The sequence below is a fragment of the Sorex araneus genome, chromosome 10, assembly GCF_027595985.1.
Source record: "Sorex araneus isolate mSorAra2 chromosome 10, mSorAra2.pri, whole genome shotgun sequence".
In the NCBI taxonomy this organism is placed as follows: Eukaryota; Metazoa; Chordata; class Mammalia; order Eulipotyphla; family Soricidae; genus Sorex; species Sorex araneus.
The window spans coordinates 3968865-3985572 of record NC_073311.1 but is presented as its reverse complement, the minus strand read 5'-3'; the positions used below and the strand labels follow the sequence as shown (position 1 = coordinate 3985572).

General features: G+C 42.6%; 1 protein-coding gene across 5 annotated transcripts in view; it reads left to right on the top strand.

The window, feature by feature from the left end:
* The window catches only part of ICE2 (interactor of little elongation complex ELL subunit 2), a 58983-nt gene extending 42995 nt beyond the window's left edge, over positions 1-15988 (top strand). For 2 of the 5 annotated variants that reach the window (XM_055118288.1, XM_055118287.1), the window contains 4 exons: positions 5145-5229; positions 6881-6931; positions 9558-9816; positions 13015-15984. In XM_055118288.1, the coding sequence (XP_054974263.1) occupies positions 5145-5229; positions 6881-6931; positions 9558-9816; positions 13015-13137 (518 nt within the window). In that variant the 3' untranslated portion in view covers positions 13138-15984. Of the gene's footprint in view, positions 1-5144; positions 5230-6880; positions 6932-9557; positions 9817-12340; positions 12399-13014 lie in introns of all 5 variants that reach the window. The other 3 variants (XM_055118286.1, XM_055118285.1, XM_004602631.2) reach the window with 3 other exon arrangements.
* Positions 15989-16708: the final 720 nt, after the last annotated feature.

Here is a 16708-nt window from a genome sequence, read left to right as displayed (position 1 = left end):
GCCCATACAGTTTTCTGAACTGCAGAAGTTCAGAAAAAAGGAAAGTGGTAAAAAGATCAACCACTAGATTTATATACATTATTCTTTTTACCAGTGGCCGGCCTGGGTTCCATCCCTAGCACAACTTATGGTCCCCTGAGCACTGCTGCATGTGGCCCAAAAAACAAAATTAGAAAAGAAAAGAGAAAGAAATTAAATAAAAATTGAACATTATTTTTATTACATAGATTGACACCTCTTGCTTGGGTGTTGAATCCAGTCAAATGTGATATTGAATGTGCCCTCTTCATCTTAACATCACACACTTGCAGGCAGTGTCCTTAATCTGTTCCATATCAGTGACCACCTTTGTCAGATTAGACCAAGAAGCATCACTGGGCTGATGAGGAAAATGTGGGAAAGATTGGCAGAGTGCTCTGAATTCTTGCAGTGAAATCCCCAGTTGTACAAATCTTGAGAGAGGTGAATTTTGTTAAGGAAAAAAATTACCTTTGGGCCGTGAGATAGCTAGAGTTGAGCATGTATTTTATATACAAAGGCCTGGCCTGAGCCCTTGGGTCCCACCGAAAGTGAACCCCCTACCCCCTATGCCCTAAGCACTGCACCCAGATGTAGTTCCAAAATTAAAAATACTACTCATGATAATAATACAAGCTTTAATACTTTGATACTGAGTAGGATCAAAAATGCTTTGTTGTGTTTGGTTTGGGAGCCATAATTGGTGATGGTGCTCAGGAGCTACTCCTGCTTGGTGGTACTCAGAGATCATGTGGTGCGGGGGATCAAACCTGAGATCCTCCCATGGAAAGCAAGTGCTCCATTGTTTTGGGCCACCACCTTGGTGCCAGATCAAGAAACTCTTATGTACAGTATAGTAGGTTTGTGGTTGTTTTGTAATTTATAGCTATATTTTTTCTTTCTGTCTTTTTTTTTTCTTTTTGTGTCACACCCAGTGATGCACAGGGGTTACTCCTGGCTTTGCACTGAGGAATCACTACCAGCAGTGCTTGGGGGACCATATGGGATGTCTGTGATCGAACCCAGGTCTTGGGGGACCATATGGGATGCCTGTGATCGAACCCAGGTCGGCCTCGTGCAAGGCAAACGCACTAACAGATGGACTATCACTCCAGCCCCCAGCTTTTTCTTTTTTTTTTAAAGAACTTGTAGGTGGATTATTAGTAAGACTTGTGGTTTTTAAACACACACACACAGTCTGTTTCTGCCAAGCAAAAGTGATGTTTAACTTGGACAGGCAGAGAGGGTGAATGTGCCCAACAGTGCTCAGGAGCTGCTCCCTGTGTTGCTGGGGGCTGCGTGGTTTCTCACCAACACTGGGCACCATGCAGCCGCTTGTGCACTCCTGCCCATCCACCTGTCTCCCTGCACCTGAGATCTTGAAACTGGAACCCAAAGACTGCCGGCAGTCTGAGTTCTCTGTTTCATGGATTCACCCGCTGCTGTTTCTTAGCTTTCCTCTGGCATTGCTAGCCTCTGTCCTTTTCCTTAAACATTCCTTTGTCACTTTGCCAGCCCTGTCCCATGACTCCAAGATTTCAAGGAGCCATAAAGTAGTTTCTCCATATAACTATAAGGAGCTGTAAGGTAATTTCTCCTCAGAGAATGAGCTTTGCATGCTAGAGGCCTGTTTTGATCTCGGGGTGCTCTGCACACCACCTGAAGTGACCCAGAAACAAGGAAGGAACTACGTCATAATTGGAAAAAGCATAAGAAACCCCACTCTGATACATACCCATTCTGTACAGTGGGCACACACTTCCTGCTTTGCAGTTTGTGATATAAACAGTCGTAAGTCATGAAATGATGTTAACTATGAGTCATTGCATCAAATATCAGCATCACTTCTGACTCATCAGGACCAGGGACAATGTCCCTTCATTCAAAGGCTGCAGTGATTGGTCACCAGGTGCCTTTCGCCTACAGATCTCATACCTAGAAAGCAGAGTATGTAGTTGAGTTTTTCCAGTGTTAAGTACCTGACTTGTTACTGAAGTAGATAATTAAAAGAGGGAACCGGCTCACAAAGGTCAGAGCACAGGAAGAAGTGATACGCTGGAAGTGAGATGGGTGGAGATACTGACATTGCTGCTGAGGAGCTCGGTGAAGGCGACCTGGACACGGGAGTAGGGAGGTGGCGGCCACCTAAAGGGTGGAGAGGCAGCAGGCAGTGTTGGAAGCTGCAGTGTGATAAGGAAATCGTCGTTTCAGGGTATACTTATAATTAGAGATTTTGTATTATTTTGACAAAAATATTAGAGTTATGGATTAGTCATAATTTTCTCCATCAATTATTAAAATTGCTTGCATGGTTTTTGCTATAGTCCCACACTGCAAAGCAAGAATTGCCTGTGTGTATCCACATGTGAGAACGCATGTTTATACAGGCTTAATCTAACTATATGAAAAGTACTTTTCAACCTTAACTGCATAGAAAGTATCTGCAAGGCACTTTGACTCCTCCAGTGCCTGCGGCTCTGCTGCCCAGCTCTTGCTCAGGTGCCCCTGACTTTTGGAGACCTTCTTGCTGAAATAGCTGAAAAGGTGAGCTCTCAGAGCACTTAGTACAATGCTCTCTGTTCAGTTCATTTTAACTGACCTGACTTAGTGTAAACCGTACCTTTCCTTGAGATTTCATTAAAACAGTAATGACTGAGTCTCCTCAAAAGTCTGTCTAGTAAATGCCTAAAGATATTTTATTGTGCTCATTCTCTTTCTGCAGTTGTTAAGCCGTTAAAATATGTCTTATTGGAAACATTACTGTATAATGAAATGTTAGAAATGTAGAGGCAAAACTAAAAGTCAGCATAGGAAATAGGCAGGCGTGGGTAGAAAATAATATGTTGTCTTTGAAGAAAGACATCTGGTAAAAATATTTTGACTTTGTTTTACAAACACAAAGTCAGTGACATGAAAGAGGCCAAGAAATGAGAAGTTGCTATAGGGCAGGTTGTTGTTCCAGCCGTCCGTGTCAGCTTTCCAGGTCATGGGTCTTGATAAGTGAACATTGGACCTGAAAACAATAAAACACTCTGGGTTCAGCCCTTGGTATCACAAACACAGCAGCCTTCTGTTCTGCATCAGTGAGTGATTCTATCGTAGTTTTAGGCTAGTTGTCATGTCGACTTGGGGATGCAGAGTTTGAGTCAGCACTGTATTGACATCACTCACATAACATTTCAGGGTCTCCCTATAGGTTTCAGCCAACTTCATTGTCTAGACTATACTCAGTATTTTGTGCACTTGGTGGGAGTTGGTGGGTGGTAGGTGGGTACAGGCCCAGGGGATGGGGGGGTGAGGAGGGGAAGGCCTTACACCAGGCTCAGGGATTGAGTAACTCCAACGTGGTTCTGGGGATAATATATTTGATGCCAGGAATCGAGCCCAGGTTGGCCATGTGCAAGGCAAGCAGCTTACCCGATCTGTTATCTCCCTAACCCCCACAATACTTTGTTTAAAATAGCAGTGTCCTCTAGCCTGTATAAAGCTGGTATTGAATTTTTGTTTTGATAATGGGAACTGTTAGGGTTTGTTTTGATTAGAAATAAGCCACATGGACTCAGGAAGATAGCTCAGAGGGCCAGAATGCATGTGTTGAGTTCCATCCCTGATAATTTGTGCACCTGTATATACGTGCACACACACACGCTCACATGCATATACACTCCTGCGCGCCCCCCCCCCCCCCCGCAGCAGCACACTGCTGATTCAAACTGAATCACCAAGCTGACTGTCACCAGGAATGTGCCCCAGACCACCGAGACCTCTGGGGAACTCCCTGACCCCACAAAGTAGTAATAAACTCAGTGATAGATTATGTGCCTCATGTGTTCCAGACCTGGGATTCAATCCCTGGTACCACCCCTTAAAATGTATTCTCAACCTTATTAAGGAGTGGTTGATTAAATTGTTAAGTAAAAATCTAAAGTTTCTCTCATACTTCAGTTCTCCATGGTTACCAGCTCTAATCACCATGTTCTGCTACAGCTTCTCTGATCTTCCTTCTTTGCTCAGTTTCTACCTTTGCACCTGCCTTTTCTCCCCCTTGGTGATGATGCTGGTGATCAAAGTCGGGATCTCATATGCAGAAGCTGGTCTGCCACTGAGCTCGTTGCCTGGCCCCACTTGGTTCCCTTTCATCAGCCTCTCCCTATTCCCCAAGCCCAGACCTTAGCAGCCATTTGTTTTACTGTTTCTGTGAGTTGTTCTTTCTTTTCTTGGATTTCCCAGAAGTGACACTCTGAGAGAACGCTCTCTTTCTATCTGGCTTATTTCCCCTGGTACAGTACCCTCAGGTTCCATCCATGCTGATGCAAGTGGCAGATTTCCTGTCTCTCTTGTTGCTGAATAACACTCATTCTTATATCGATGGGGACAGGCTATTTTTATATCTTGGGTATTGTGAATTAAGCTGGCTTTTTGTCATGGAATGTTCCTGTAGTGACTGAGCGCCTTAGAGATGTGTAGAGAATGTCCAAACTCAGGTACAAATCTGACTTTAATAACTAACCTTGACAGGCACATAGTTCTCTGAAAATAGTCTCCAGGAGAATTGAACTTTAAGGGGCAAGAGAGATAGTACAGGAGATAGGGAGCTTGCCTTGCATGTGGCTGACCCCGGTTCAAGTCCATAGCACTGCAGATGCCTCCCCGCAGCAACACTTAGGAGCGGTCCCCGAGCACAGAGCCAGGAGTAGACCTCAGACAACTGCTCAGTGCGCCGCCGCTCCCCCCAGCACACACACAGTCAGCTTTAGTCAGAGTTAGAAACGTCGATGTTCTAACAGTTTATGTTCTTCCTATAAAGAACTGTGGCGGGGGAGCAGGCCGGGCCTGTGCTGAGGATTGAGTCTCATGTGGTTTCTCAGAGACCCCAGCAGCTTCTCAGAAACTGCCGTTCAGAGACAGTGTTTTCTGTGCACACGGGAAAAATCCTCTTTATGTTTAGCAAATACCTTAAAATCACTATTTTTTAATGATAATTTGACTTAGTGCCATTTAAACTACAGCTTTAATAAACTTAGCAAAATGTGCATTTTTCTTCTCTTTAAAGTATATGGCTCCTTTATGAATAAATTCACCCTTGTAAAAATATCTTTACAGAGATTTCTGATGTTTTATTTTAGGACATATTGATGCATTTACTTCAAAGCTTTTCCTGCTAGAAGAAATTACCTCAGAAGAGTTAAAAGTAAAGCTTTCAGCTCTCAAGTAAGAACATTTACTTTGCACTGGGACATTAAATATTGTTAATATGGTTAATATAATCTTATTTTCTTTTATGTTGCTATATACTAGTTATGGTTAAGTCATGTACTTCAAAATATTTCATCTTTTTGTTTGTTGAAGCTTCCTTCTCCCATCTTATGGTGCGTCTGTAGTAAGCTCTTTCTCTCTGGATCAGCTGGAGAGCTAATGGAACCACTTCTTCCCATCTCAGACCCGTAGGCTGGAAGAGCACAGTAGCCGAGGGCTGCTGGAGCAGGGTTGGCCCCCTGAGGATGGGAGAATCAGTCTGTCCTAGACAGCGTTCTCGGCTTTCAGAGTTGCTTGCAGTCATTTGCACATCCTGATTCTAAAACTTGCCCTCTGCCACGCATCACTGGACGTCAGAGCGCTGTTGATTTATATTACATAGAACCTCAAATTCCTGAGTACAGAGGACAGTGACTTATTCTGAATGTTATCTGATCTGTGTCTCACAACTTCACAGGAAGAACTGAGGAGAGCGTTATCTCCATTTTGTGTCCAAGGAAACTTGGACTCAGAGGCCAGGGCCAAGCTGGGTGGTTAATTAGGTCAGACTAACCCATAACAGGAGAAATTGTCCTTTTACACTAGTTCTTTAACCACATGCAAGTTCCAGCACTGGGGTCACACAGTTTTTTAAGGTTCCCAGGTTCAAACTTGAACTTTGCTTGGACTTAAGCTCCTCCTTGAGGCATGTGCGAGCAGGAGGACTGGCTGCATGCTGTGCAGGCCTGCCCGCGTGGCCCCAGACACACAGCCCCTCTGGGAGGAGGGGGTTTCTCTTTCCATTGGGAAAGTAAAAGTTGACCCTAAACTGCTCATCACCAGCTCTGCCTTTCCCAAGCAAAGCTATTTTTAAATGAAGAAATAATAAATGAGCTTTAAGTGGTCTATTTTCTTTCCCTTTAGCTGTCCTGGCCAGCCATTGGCTTTTCTGGTTTTACGTTTATAAGAATGTTTGCAGTTCTCCATTTTGAAAAGCAAAACTCATGTTAGACCAATACTTTATTATTTTGAAGAGAAGTCAGGAAGTGATGGTAATTAATAAATAAATTTTACCATGCACTCCAACAGGGTAAAGGCATTGTATTCTGTTTTTCATTATATCATCTATTGTTTTCTTTATTAATGAGGGCATTTCTCTTCCTGAGGAGTGATCATTATTAAGAGTAAGGCTTTTCCTGCCTCATGAGCTGGGGGAGAAGGCAGCTGGAATAGAGAGGGGACCACTAAATCAGTGATGGTTGGAAGGATCTGTCGGGATGGGAGGTGTGTGCTTGAAATAGATAAAGGATCAAACATGATGGCCTCTCAGTATTTGTATTGCAAACCATAATGTCCCAAAGTAAAGAGAGGGTATGGGGAAATTGTCTGCCATAGAGGCAAGGGGAGGGCCGGGATGGGGGTGGGTGGGAACTGGGGACATTGGTGGTGGAAAATGTGCACTGGTGGAGGGATGGGTGTTCAATCATTGTATGACTGAAACTCAAACATGAAAGCTTTGTAACTGTATCTCACGATGATTCAATTTTTTTAAAAATCCATTTAAAAAAAAGTCAGCCTTTTTTGAAATTTGTCGTTTAACTTTACATGAATTTCTTCTCACTAATAGGATTTCAAGTTTATTTAACATCCTGCAACACATTCTAAAGAAATTAAGTAGGTGAGTTAATTTTTGAATATTTTGCCTTGGTGCATCTGTTTTTATATGAGCATTTATAGAAACTTTGAACATATGCATTTTGGCAGAGATAGAAAATAACCTGCAAATGTAGTTGAAATTAAGCTTTTTAAAAATGATAGTACCTGGCTTTAATTAGCTTGACATTTACATTTTTCTCTAAAAACCATTGTATTGACTTTCTATTTCCATCATAACAAATTACTACAAATTTAGTGCCTCACAACAATACAGGATAATTTTCGTACACTTCCAGAGGTCAGAGCTCTTCAGTGAGGGCAGGAGAGACAGCTCAATAAGCTCAGCACAGGCCTTGATGCATGGGGTCTGAGATCAGTCCCAGGGCTCCTTGGTCCCAGAGTGCACCAGCAGTGGCCCCTCCCAGGCTCTGAGTTAGAAGTCCCTTCTGAAGACTGCTGGGTGTGGCCAGGAAAAGGTAAATAAATAAACACCTGTAACTCACAGGTCATTGTCCTGCACTGCAGATGTCAGTATGCCCCCTTCTGGAAGGAGTGGCTTCCTTCTTTCATTCTCCAGAGTGGCCCATTCAGATCTCTCCTTCCTTGTCACACTGTGTCCTTAATCACGCTAACAAACCCATGGAAGGGAACATAGGGGCTGGAGAGAGCTCAGAGGGCTGACATGCAGGCGGCCTAAGCTACCCCTCAGAACCTTATGGTCCTTTGAGCACCCCAGGGTGTGACTCAAAAACAAAAAGATACAAAAAAAAAAAAAGATACAGATCCAGAAATTGATTTGTGGGCCGGGGCCACATCTAGTGGTACTCAGGTTGTTCCAGGCACTGCTCTCAATCTCGGGCATTATTGAGGATAGAATCCCGGCCTCACATCCAAAGCACGTGCTTCAGTACATTGAGCCGTCTCTCCAGTCCCATTTATATAAGTACTTAAAATATTTCTTTTTTTGTTTTTCTCATTCTTCATACCAAGCCAATCATTAGTCATTTTTTACATGAAAATATAGGATTGTGGGAAAAATTTCAGAGAAAAAAATAATTCACAGGGCCAGCACCTATAATGGTTAGGGCATTTGCCTTGTAAACTGCCGACCTGGGTTTGATCCCGGCATCCCATCACACACAGTCCCCCGAGCCTGAGCCCATTGGAATGATTCCTGAGTGCAGAGCCAGGAGTAACCCGTCAGCACCACAAGGTGTGGCAAAATAAAAGCAAAAAAAGAAAAAGAAAGAAAAAAAAACAAGAATTCTCTGAACATGCCTTATGAGTACCTATTAATTTTCATCTTAAAATTTTAATGAAAATGTAACTTACAGATTTGTAGGATTATCCATGTAACTGAACTTCAGTACTTTCTTTAATGATATATTTTAGGAAAGGGTTGATATTCTCCTTATTTTTGAGCTTAGAGGAATATAAAATCTTAAGAAGATAAAAAGTATGTTAAACATACCTATTTAACCCTTGTTAATATGTGGAATTCCTTCAAGCTTCTGTGGGAGAAAGGAAAAATACATAAATATTCAGTGCTTATCTGTTGTTACTGCCGCTCTAGCTCTTACAACCCCTCTTACTATACCGTGATTGTTCCATTTTTACTGCCTTCTTCTCGAGTAGTAAATACAGCATTCTCTTCTGTATCTTTACCTTGCTATTACTGGACGCAATATAGTTGGTGTGTTTGTTGAATGTGTTTAAATGCCTTACTTAGAAATGCTAGGTATGTACATGACAAAATACTTTTTGGCATATGCTGTCTGTGGGTTAGAGAATTAGGCAGACTATTTTGTTTCCCGTTAAATTATTAAAAACTTAAGAGGCAGGAGAGATGATTCAATGACTAGGGCTCTAAAGGCCTTGCAAGCCGCTCACCCAGATTCAATCTCATTGACTTCAGAGGACAGAACCAGGAGTAAGCCATGTGCACCATTGTGTGTGACCCAAACAACAACAATAATTTTTTTGATGTTGTTCAAAACTTAAAAAATAATTAGGGGCTGGAGCGATAGCACAGCAGGTAGGGCGTTTGCCTTGCATGCAGCCGACCCGGCCGGGTTCGATCCCCAGCATCCCATATTGTCCCCAGAGCACCACCAGGAGTAATTCCTGAGTATATGAGCCAGAAGTAACCCCTATGCATCGCCAGGTGTGACCCCCAAAAAAATAAATTTAAAAAATTAGATGGATGCAGGCTTTTTCTTCTCCAGAAAAGTCTGTGTTCTTTCCTGAATACATATTTATCTCTCTTTGCATTTCTCTGAGTTAATCTTTTTTAATAAAACAGTTTGCTTCACTTAAAATAGACTGGTACAAAAGTAAAACAAATAATTGTATACTTTAATGTTATACTTTAGGAGGGGACTGCTGTTCTCCCTTTTTTTGAGCTAGAGGAGTCTAAAATCCAAATCTGAACTTTCTAGTAATAATTAAAGTTATTCTTAGTATCCGTAATAGAAAAGTTTGCCTTAATCTTACTCAGTTAAAAAGTATTTTTAGAGGTGGCGTTTCGTAGTTGTCCCCATAAAACCAATACTAGTCAGTGTTTTCAACTTTGTTACTGGATCATGCTTAGGAAATGCTGTTGACACGGTCTCAGCCATTGAAAGCTGAGGCTCTCTGTGCGACCCTAGCTTGCAGGAGGGCTCCTACTTGCTGTCTCACGCAGCGGAAGACTCCTCACTCCTGATATACAAGACGTCTGACGGGAAGCTCACTCGGACTGCTTATAATCTGCACAAAACCCACTGCAGCCTTCCTGGGGCGCCCTCCAGCCTCTCGGTGCCCTGGGTGCCCCTGGACCCCAGCCTCCTGCTGCCCTACCATGTCTTCCACGGGCGGATCCCTTGCACTTTCCCCCCCAGGCCACTGGAGCCCACAGCACAGCAAAAGGTGAGCTGGTTTTTTCAGCCAATTCTTTGGTGTGTATTTGCTCTTAGCCTGTTTCAACTCACTGTGAAACATGTGCTGTATGTCTATTAGACAAGAAACATACCCCCTGATCACTCAGTGCGCCATTCTAGACTGCCTGCCCATTGGGAGGGCAGATCAAGCTCTGCCCTGCTGAGTCCTGGTGTTGGGTCAGTGGGGCTTTCCATTTTGGCAAGGTTTGTAAGTCAAAAAAACTGAAGAATCTTAGCTTGCCTAGTGGAGGCATGGGTAAGGCATTCCATAGTTAGATTTGGGTGTACCTATGGAAAGCAAAGTAAATTCGCAGTAATTTTATTTTATGTGCATGTGTACTGTTTCATTTCCTTAACTTTGAGATAATTTGCATAATAGTATACAATAAATAATACAGGGAGCTGGAGTGATAGCACAGCGGGTAAGATACTCGCTTTGCATGCAGCCAACCAGGTTTGGTCCGCACCTCCTGTCTGGTTTCCTGAGCAACTCCCAGGAGTCATTTCTGGGTGCAGAGCCAGGAGTAACCCCTGACCATCACTAGGTGTGGCCCCCCAAAACAAAACAAAACCCCAATAAGTGATACAATTAAAATTGGTAAGTAGGATGTGAAAATTAGAGAATGCAGTGCCTTATTAAAAGGCAATAAAATGTTCAAGGACTAAATTGTGTTTTGCTAAGTATTCTGTGACTCTGTTGATTGGATAATTCATGTTACTCTCTATAGAATCCTTCCCAGAAATAATAGTTTAATGACATTCATCTGTCTGAAACTTTTATAAACCTTATGGATAGGAATACTTTTCTTCATTTCAGTCATTCTTTACATTATTTGAGAAACTGCAATTTAAATAAAGAATAGGGATAGATCTCAGTGGTGAAGCTTTACCTTTGCCTTGCAAGTCTAGTACCCGAGTTTGATCTTTCACACCACAAAAAGGAAAAAATATCCAATTTAATGAGTTCGGTTGTAAGAAAAGTTTTATTCTCTCTAAATGAATCTAAATGTTCAGGGATCAAAATCCCATGTACTTCTCATTCCTGTTGCCAAAATTTGTTGAGTTAAAATTATCGTCTGAGTTCTGTCATCTTTTTTTTTAATTGTTTTTTTCCTGAAACATTTATAATTTATATACCCTAGTGTCAATTATATGAGTAATTCTTGGTCTCACAATGGAGACGTTACTGGTGCCCGCTCGAACAAATCAATGAACAGCAGGATGACAGTGATACAGTGCTGATGTGTTTTCAAACGCATGGAAGGTTTTTGGTTCACATCTCACTACAATTTAGCCTAACATTTGGTGGGAATTAAATGTTTTTAATTCCCCACCTTTCTCCCTTCCTTTCTTTTAGACAAGCCACGGGTCTAGGATTTTGTAGTCCAAGTAGGCTAAACACAGATAGGGATTCTGTCCGTAGCAGCAACGGAAGAAGACAAGGACTCCATGGAAGCCTGTGGGAAACAAATCATCTCATTTCTCAGTGTGAAAACCTAATACAACCAAAGCTTCTGCCTCTGATAAGAATCTTTGTTCCTAATCCACTTGAACTCAGGTCTTTCCATGGCTCTGGGCCTGCGAGGTAGACCATAGAACCTGCATATCTCTGTGCCTTACTGATGCTGGGAACCCCAGTCTCTCTGGTACCCCTACTTTCCCACCCATCCTCTTACAGCAGCTCTCTGTGTCTTCCTTTGCTCCTTCCGCAGGGCTGGTAGTAGACATCTGTTCTCCAAGGGAGGGTTGAAAATGCTCGCCTTGCTCGGTGATGTAGATGAAATGAGTCTGGCCAGTGGCTTGAGAGTCCAGGGTAAATGACTTGCCTTGTGGGCAGCTGGCCCCAGTTTGATCCCCTGGCACCAACTGATCTCCAGAGCACCATGAATGACCCTCATCCCCAGCACAGAGTCACAAAGCTCCCACCACCCCGCATCAGTGGATGTCACCCCAAAACAAACAAATCATGTGTTCAGTATACTTCTGTTGAACAACAGCTGAGCAAAGAGTGGTTAATGCAAAAACCAGGTTACCATGATCAGTATGTTCTAAAAGCTCATCAGATTAAAACTGGCAGAGTCAATCCCAACTGAGTTTGTCCTCCTAGTCGTCTGATTGCCAACCAGAAATCACCTCTACAGAGAGATGTGACGTGAGCAGAACTAGATTCTGCTTCGCTCTTAGTGAGCCGGTCACCCTGGAGCAGCAGAAGCAGTGTCCATGTTGCATTAGGACTGGGGGTATCACCTGTCCCTTCGCTGAACCAGGTGTGAGGAAACTAAGAGTGTGAGGCGGGAAGAGAGATACCCAGAGGGCTGGTTTCTGGGGGGTGGTTTCAGGCTCTTCAGTATTGGTCTTCCCCTTCAAAGCCCAGGTTTCTTGATGTCCTCATTTTAGAACTTGATATTCTCTCAGAACTGAGGGCGTGCATGTCCCAGATCTCATCTTCACCACGACTTGGACTGCACTAGCAGGAGGGCTGTGTTCTGAAAGTGCATCTTCTTCTTCCGTAGACGGGGAGCCTGAAGGCGAGGCCAGCAGCAGCGCCCGGTGAGGAAAAGTAGATTGAAGGTACCTCGGCGCCAGCAGTCTCCCCACCGCCTCTCCATCCGCTGTGGCGGCCTCTTCCTCCTTCCTCCTGTTACTGAGATTCTCTCTGACTCTGAGTTTTCCTTCCAGGCTTGGGTGCTTTTCCCTTTTTCCCCGTCCTTTCACGCTCACTGGACTTTTTCCCCTTACTCCTTTGGACTTCTTTCCCTTACTCTTGCTTTCTTCGTTGTGTAATTTCTTCTCCCCTTTTTACCAGTTCTTGATTTTCATGTGTTTCTTTCACTCCCTTGATATTTTTCTTCCATTTCTTCTGTCATTAATGTAAACATAATCTCCAAAAGCCCACTGTTCCCTCACTTTCAAATTTAACCTTTCAACCTCCTTCTAATGTAGCCCAGAGAGTGCTTTCCCTGTATCCGTCTATCCTGATTTATTTCCTTCCTTACTCTTACTTGAAAGTTTAAAACTGTGAGAATTCTTTTTTAAAGTGTCTTTTGATATAGCCAGAGACCTGGAGATTAAAAGTATATAAAGGCACATTCACAGAGAAATTAGCACCTGTGAAAATAATGCAGTTAACTGTATAGAAGTTTGTTGGAAGCATGTTAAGCTGTTCTGTTCTTTGCTTCACCTATAGGTTGGTGGAACAAGAGTGCCCGCCCGGCGCCGCAGGAATGCAGTTTCCATGGGAACCAAAAGCCTGCTTTCTCGGCCAGCTGAAAATGAAGGGGCAGCTCCCAGTAAAAGAAAGATGACTTAAGGACTCGACCGTGTAAAGTGAAGAAAAAGCAGTGTAACAGTATTCACTTCGGAAAAGTTTGAGGGAAATGTGCCTGAAAGATCAGTAGACAAGGGGAATATTTCAGTGTCCTTGACCCCTCAGAGTGCCTTGAGAAAAGCATGTTGGCTGCAAAGGAATGTTTCTCTCGAATGCAGTGTATGCTTTTAACACTCAGTGTTGAGGAGGAAGAACCTGGGTTTAACATTATCGTGGCAGGGAAATTTATAAGGAGAAAATATTTTTATAGTTGATCTTTTTCAAAAATGGTTAATAGGAAAATGATTTGCTTTTTTCAAGAGCTATATTTATCATTATATATTATGTTAATAATTTGAATTATGTCTCGAGTCTCTTGAGATTGGTTCCAAAGGTAAAGATCTTTCCTCAGTCAGATGATTTTGAGCAATACACACCTTGTTTATGAACCATTGTGGCAAGTTTTTATATGCTACTTTAGTATGATCATTGTTGCCTCTTAATAAAATTAGTATCTTTAAGACTGTGGTGAAATTCTCTTGCCGAAGCCAAGAGGTGGAAAACTGCCTTCATCTGAAACACCTTAATAGGGCGGAAGTGAGTGTCTGAAGTGGTGGGGGACAAGCCTGGGTTCAGGCCCTGCGCTACACTCCCACAGCCCCACAGGCAGGGTCTGCACAACAAGGAAGAAGTCGAGGCTTCACAGGGCCTCTGGGGGTATCCATCAATTTTTTTTCTTTTAATTTTTTTATTGAATCACCATGTGAAGTTACAAAGCTTTCAGGCTTAAGTCTCAGTCATAGAATGATCAAACACCCATCCCTTCACCAGTGCACATGTTCCACCACCAAGAACCCCAGTATACCTCCATCCCACCACTCAGCCCCACCCCTGCCTGTGTGGCTTGTGATTTTCACTTTTCTTTCTCTTTACTTTGATTACATTCAGTATTTCAACAGGAAACTCACTATTATTACTTGGAATTTTCCCCCAACAATCAGATTTGCCAAAAAGGCAGCATTTGATAATTAGTTTTCCATTGCTGAGAATGAAGAGAATACAAGGTCACGCGGCTGCAGTAGCAACCACGCGGTTTTGGATTTCTGGTATTTTAGTAACTAAGTCCAGAGAAATTTCTGCTAGAAATTACATCATTGCAAGCTCGTACCATTGTTTAGTGGGCCTTATAAGCTGGTGGTTGCCATGCCGCCGCCCACCAGGGAAAGAAAAAGCCGAGAGAGAAAAACCTTTCCCCTCACGTGGCGGCATGGTGCTCTAGCTTAGTTAACAGTCTAGAGGCATTTCTGCAAGAAGCTGCTGGTGCCGAAAGTAGTGGGCCTCGGGGATCATGGGCATTCAGCAATGGAGAGGCCACATGTGTGCGGCCGCTCAGGTCAAATCTGGGTGGAGAGTGGCACCAGTAACGCCCCCCCATCCCGAGATCTCCCAGGAGTCCCATTGCTGCCTTTTTTTTTTTTTTTAGTGGATATTTTTAAGGGACCTAGATTTGTTGACCAGTATCTTTTTCTTGCAGTATAAATGCTAGCTCAGATTTGAAATACATTCCTAAAAATAAGAAGATGAGTGTGTTTATCTGAAAAATAACATTTTTTCAGTTAAATATGAGTGATTATTCCGTGCCCTTGTCTGTACTGATTTGAGGTTTCAGGACTTCAGAGATGAATCTGGTATGACGGTAGCCAGTTTGAGCTTTAAAAGGTGTAGGTTCATTATTTTTTGTTTTCCTGTTCTTTATTTTGCTTTTTTATTTGTTTCTTTGGCACCATCAACACATCACTCAGTGTTTGGGGTTGCTCCCAACAGTGCAGGGTGAGCCGAGGTGTGGGTGGGGCAGAGGTTGTGCCTGAGGCCCAGGACTTCCTCGTGCAAGCCTATGCTTTCTCCCAGCCCCATTTTCCTGGTCTTCAGTATGTACTCATGTGTTCAGAAATGCGCACATAATTTTTTTGGAACTAAATATTTATTTGGGGGACGATTTATGTGTTTTGTATTACTGTTAGAAATTCTAAAAATCCCAACTCTTAGAGTGAAAATTTAGTATATTTTCAACTACCAAGTGTTTTGATTGGGAGAGTTGTCAATTATAAAATATTTGTGAGTTATGATAAAATTTATTGTGTAGTTGAATATGAAATTGTTTTTCACCATGTGATTCCCTTTTTAAAATACCGAGGTTTGATTTTATTATTAATTCTTTTATTGATTCACCATGTGGAAAGTTACAGTAACAGCTGAGATCTCCTGATATCTAAGATAGTTAGCATTTCTGCCCTCACCATCTTTCTCTACCTGCTATTTTTATTTGTATAATTCTATACAATATTCATCACTTGTCAGGATCCCTAGGTACTTGGGGAAAATATATGGAAGGAATTGATTTTTCATGTCTGCTTTTTGTTGCTTTTGTTAACTTTTTTTGGGGGGCCACACTGGTGGGTACTCAAGGGTTACTCCTGGTTCTGCACTCAGAAATCACTATTTGTGGGCTCAGAGGTCCATACGGGATGCCAGGGATCTAATCTGGGTCGGCTACATGCAAGGGAAGCACCCTACTTGCTATGTTCACATCTACTCTTAAATGTAGTTTGATAGCTCTGTGACCAGTGAGGGTATAAAAAAAAAAAATACCGAGGTTTGGAGCTGGAGAAATAGCACAGAGATTAAGATATTTGCCTCACATGCAGCCAGCCCTGGTTTTGTCCCTAGGGCGCAGAACATCCCTCAGGCACTTGAGCATAGCCAAGAGTAAACCCTGAGTACTGCAGGGTGGGACCCAAACACCCACCCTTCCCCAAAAGTTAGAAATAAAGTACTCAGTCTTTTTATGGGCTCATTTTTTTTAACTCATATTACTCACATATCAGAAATATTTTGGTGTGAAACATTTGGCAGCAAAGGAGAGGCCAAAATTCCTGGAATTTGCTTCTTTAAAAAAAAGCTAGGCAACTGCTTTAAACAAATTCTAGAAAAAGTTGACCTTTTTATTTTCCTAATATCTTTATTAGATATGTAATCTTATTAATTTATTTTTGTAGTTGTTTTAGTCATTATTTGAGTAACTCACTCTGCTAATACATGCACAAAGCTGGTATTCATTTTTCAACTTCAGTTATCAAGCTTTTTTTTTAGCATATTTAGTCATATCTTAAGTTCCTTTTCTAGTTTTTAAACCTGAGATGTCTAAGCATCACAGTAACACTGACAACCCTGAGCAAAGTTGTGCCTTAAGAAAACAGATATAGGACCAGAGAAGTAATACAGCCTTGCACGTGCCTGACTTTGGTTTGATCCCAGTACCCCATATTGCCCCTTACCCCTCCAGGAGTGATCTCTAAGCACGGGACCAGAAAGCAGCCCTGAACACCACTGGGTGTGGTTTTCCTCGACCCCCCCCCCCAAAGTTCTAAAAAGAGCAACACTGAGAAATATACTTGGGTAAAAGATGTTTATGGGGCTGGAGCACACATTTTGCATGCAGGAACCCCGACACTACTAGGTATGCACGCCCACCCCCTACCCCTCGCCCCCCACACACAAACAGTAGCTCAGTGTT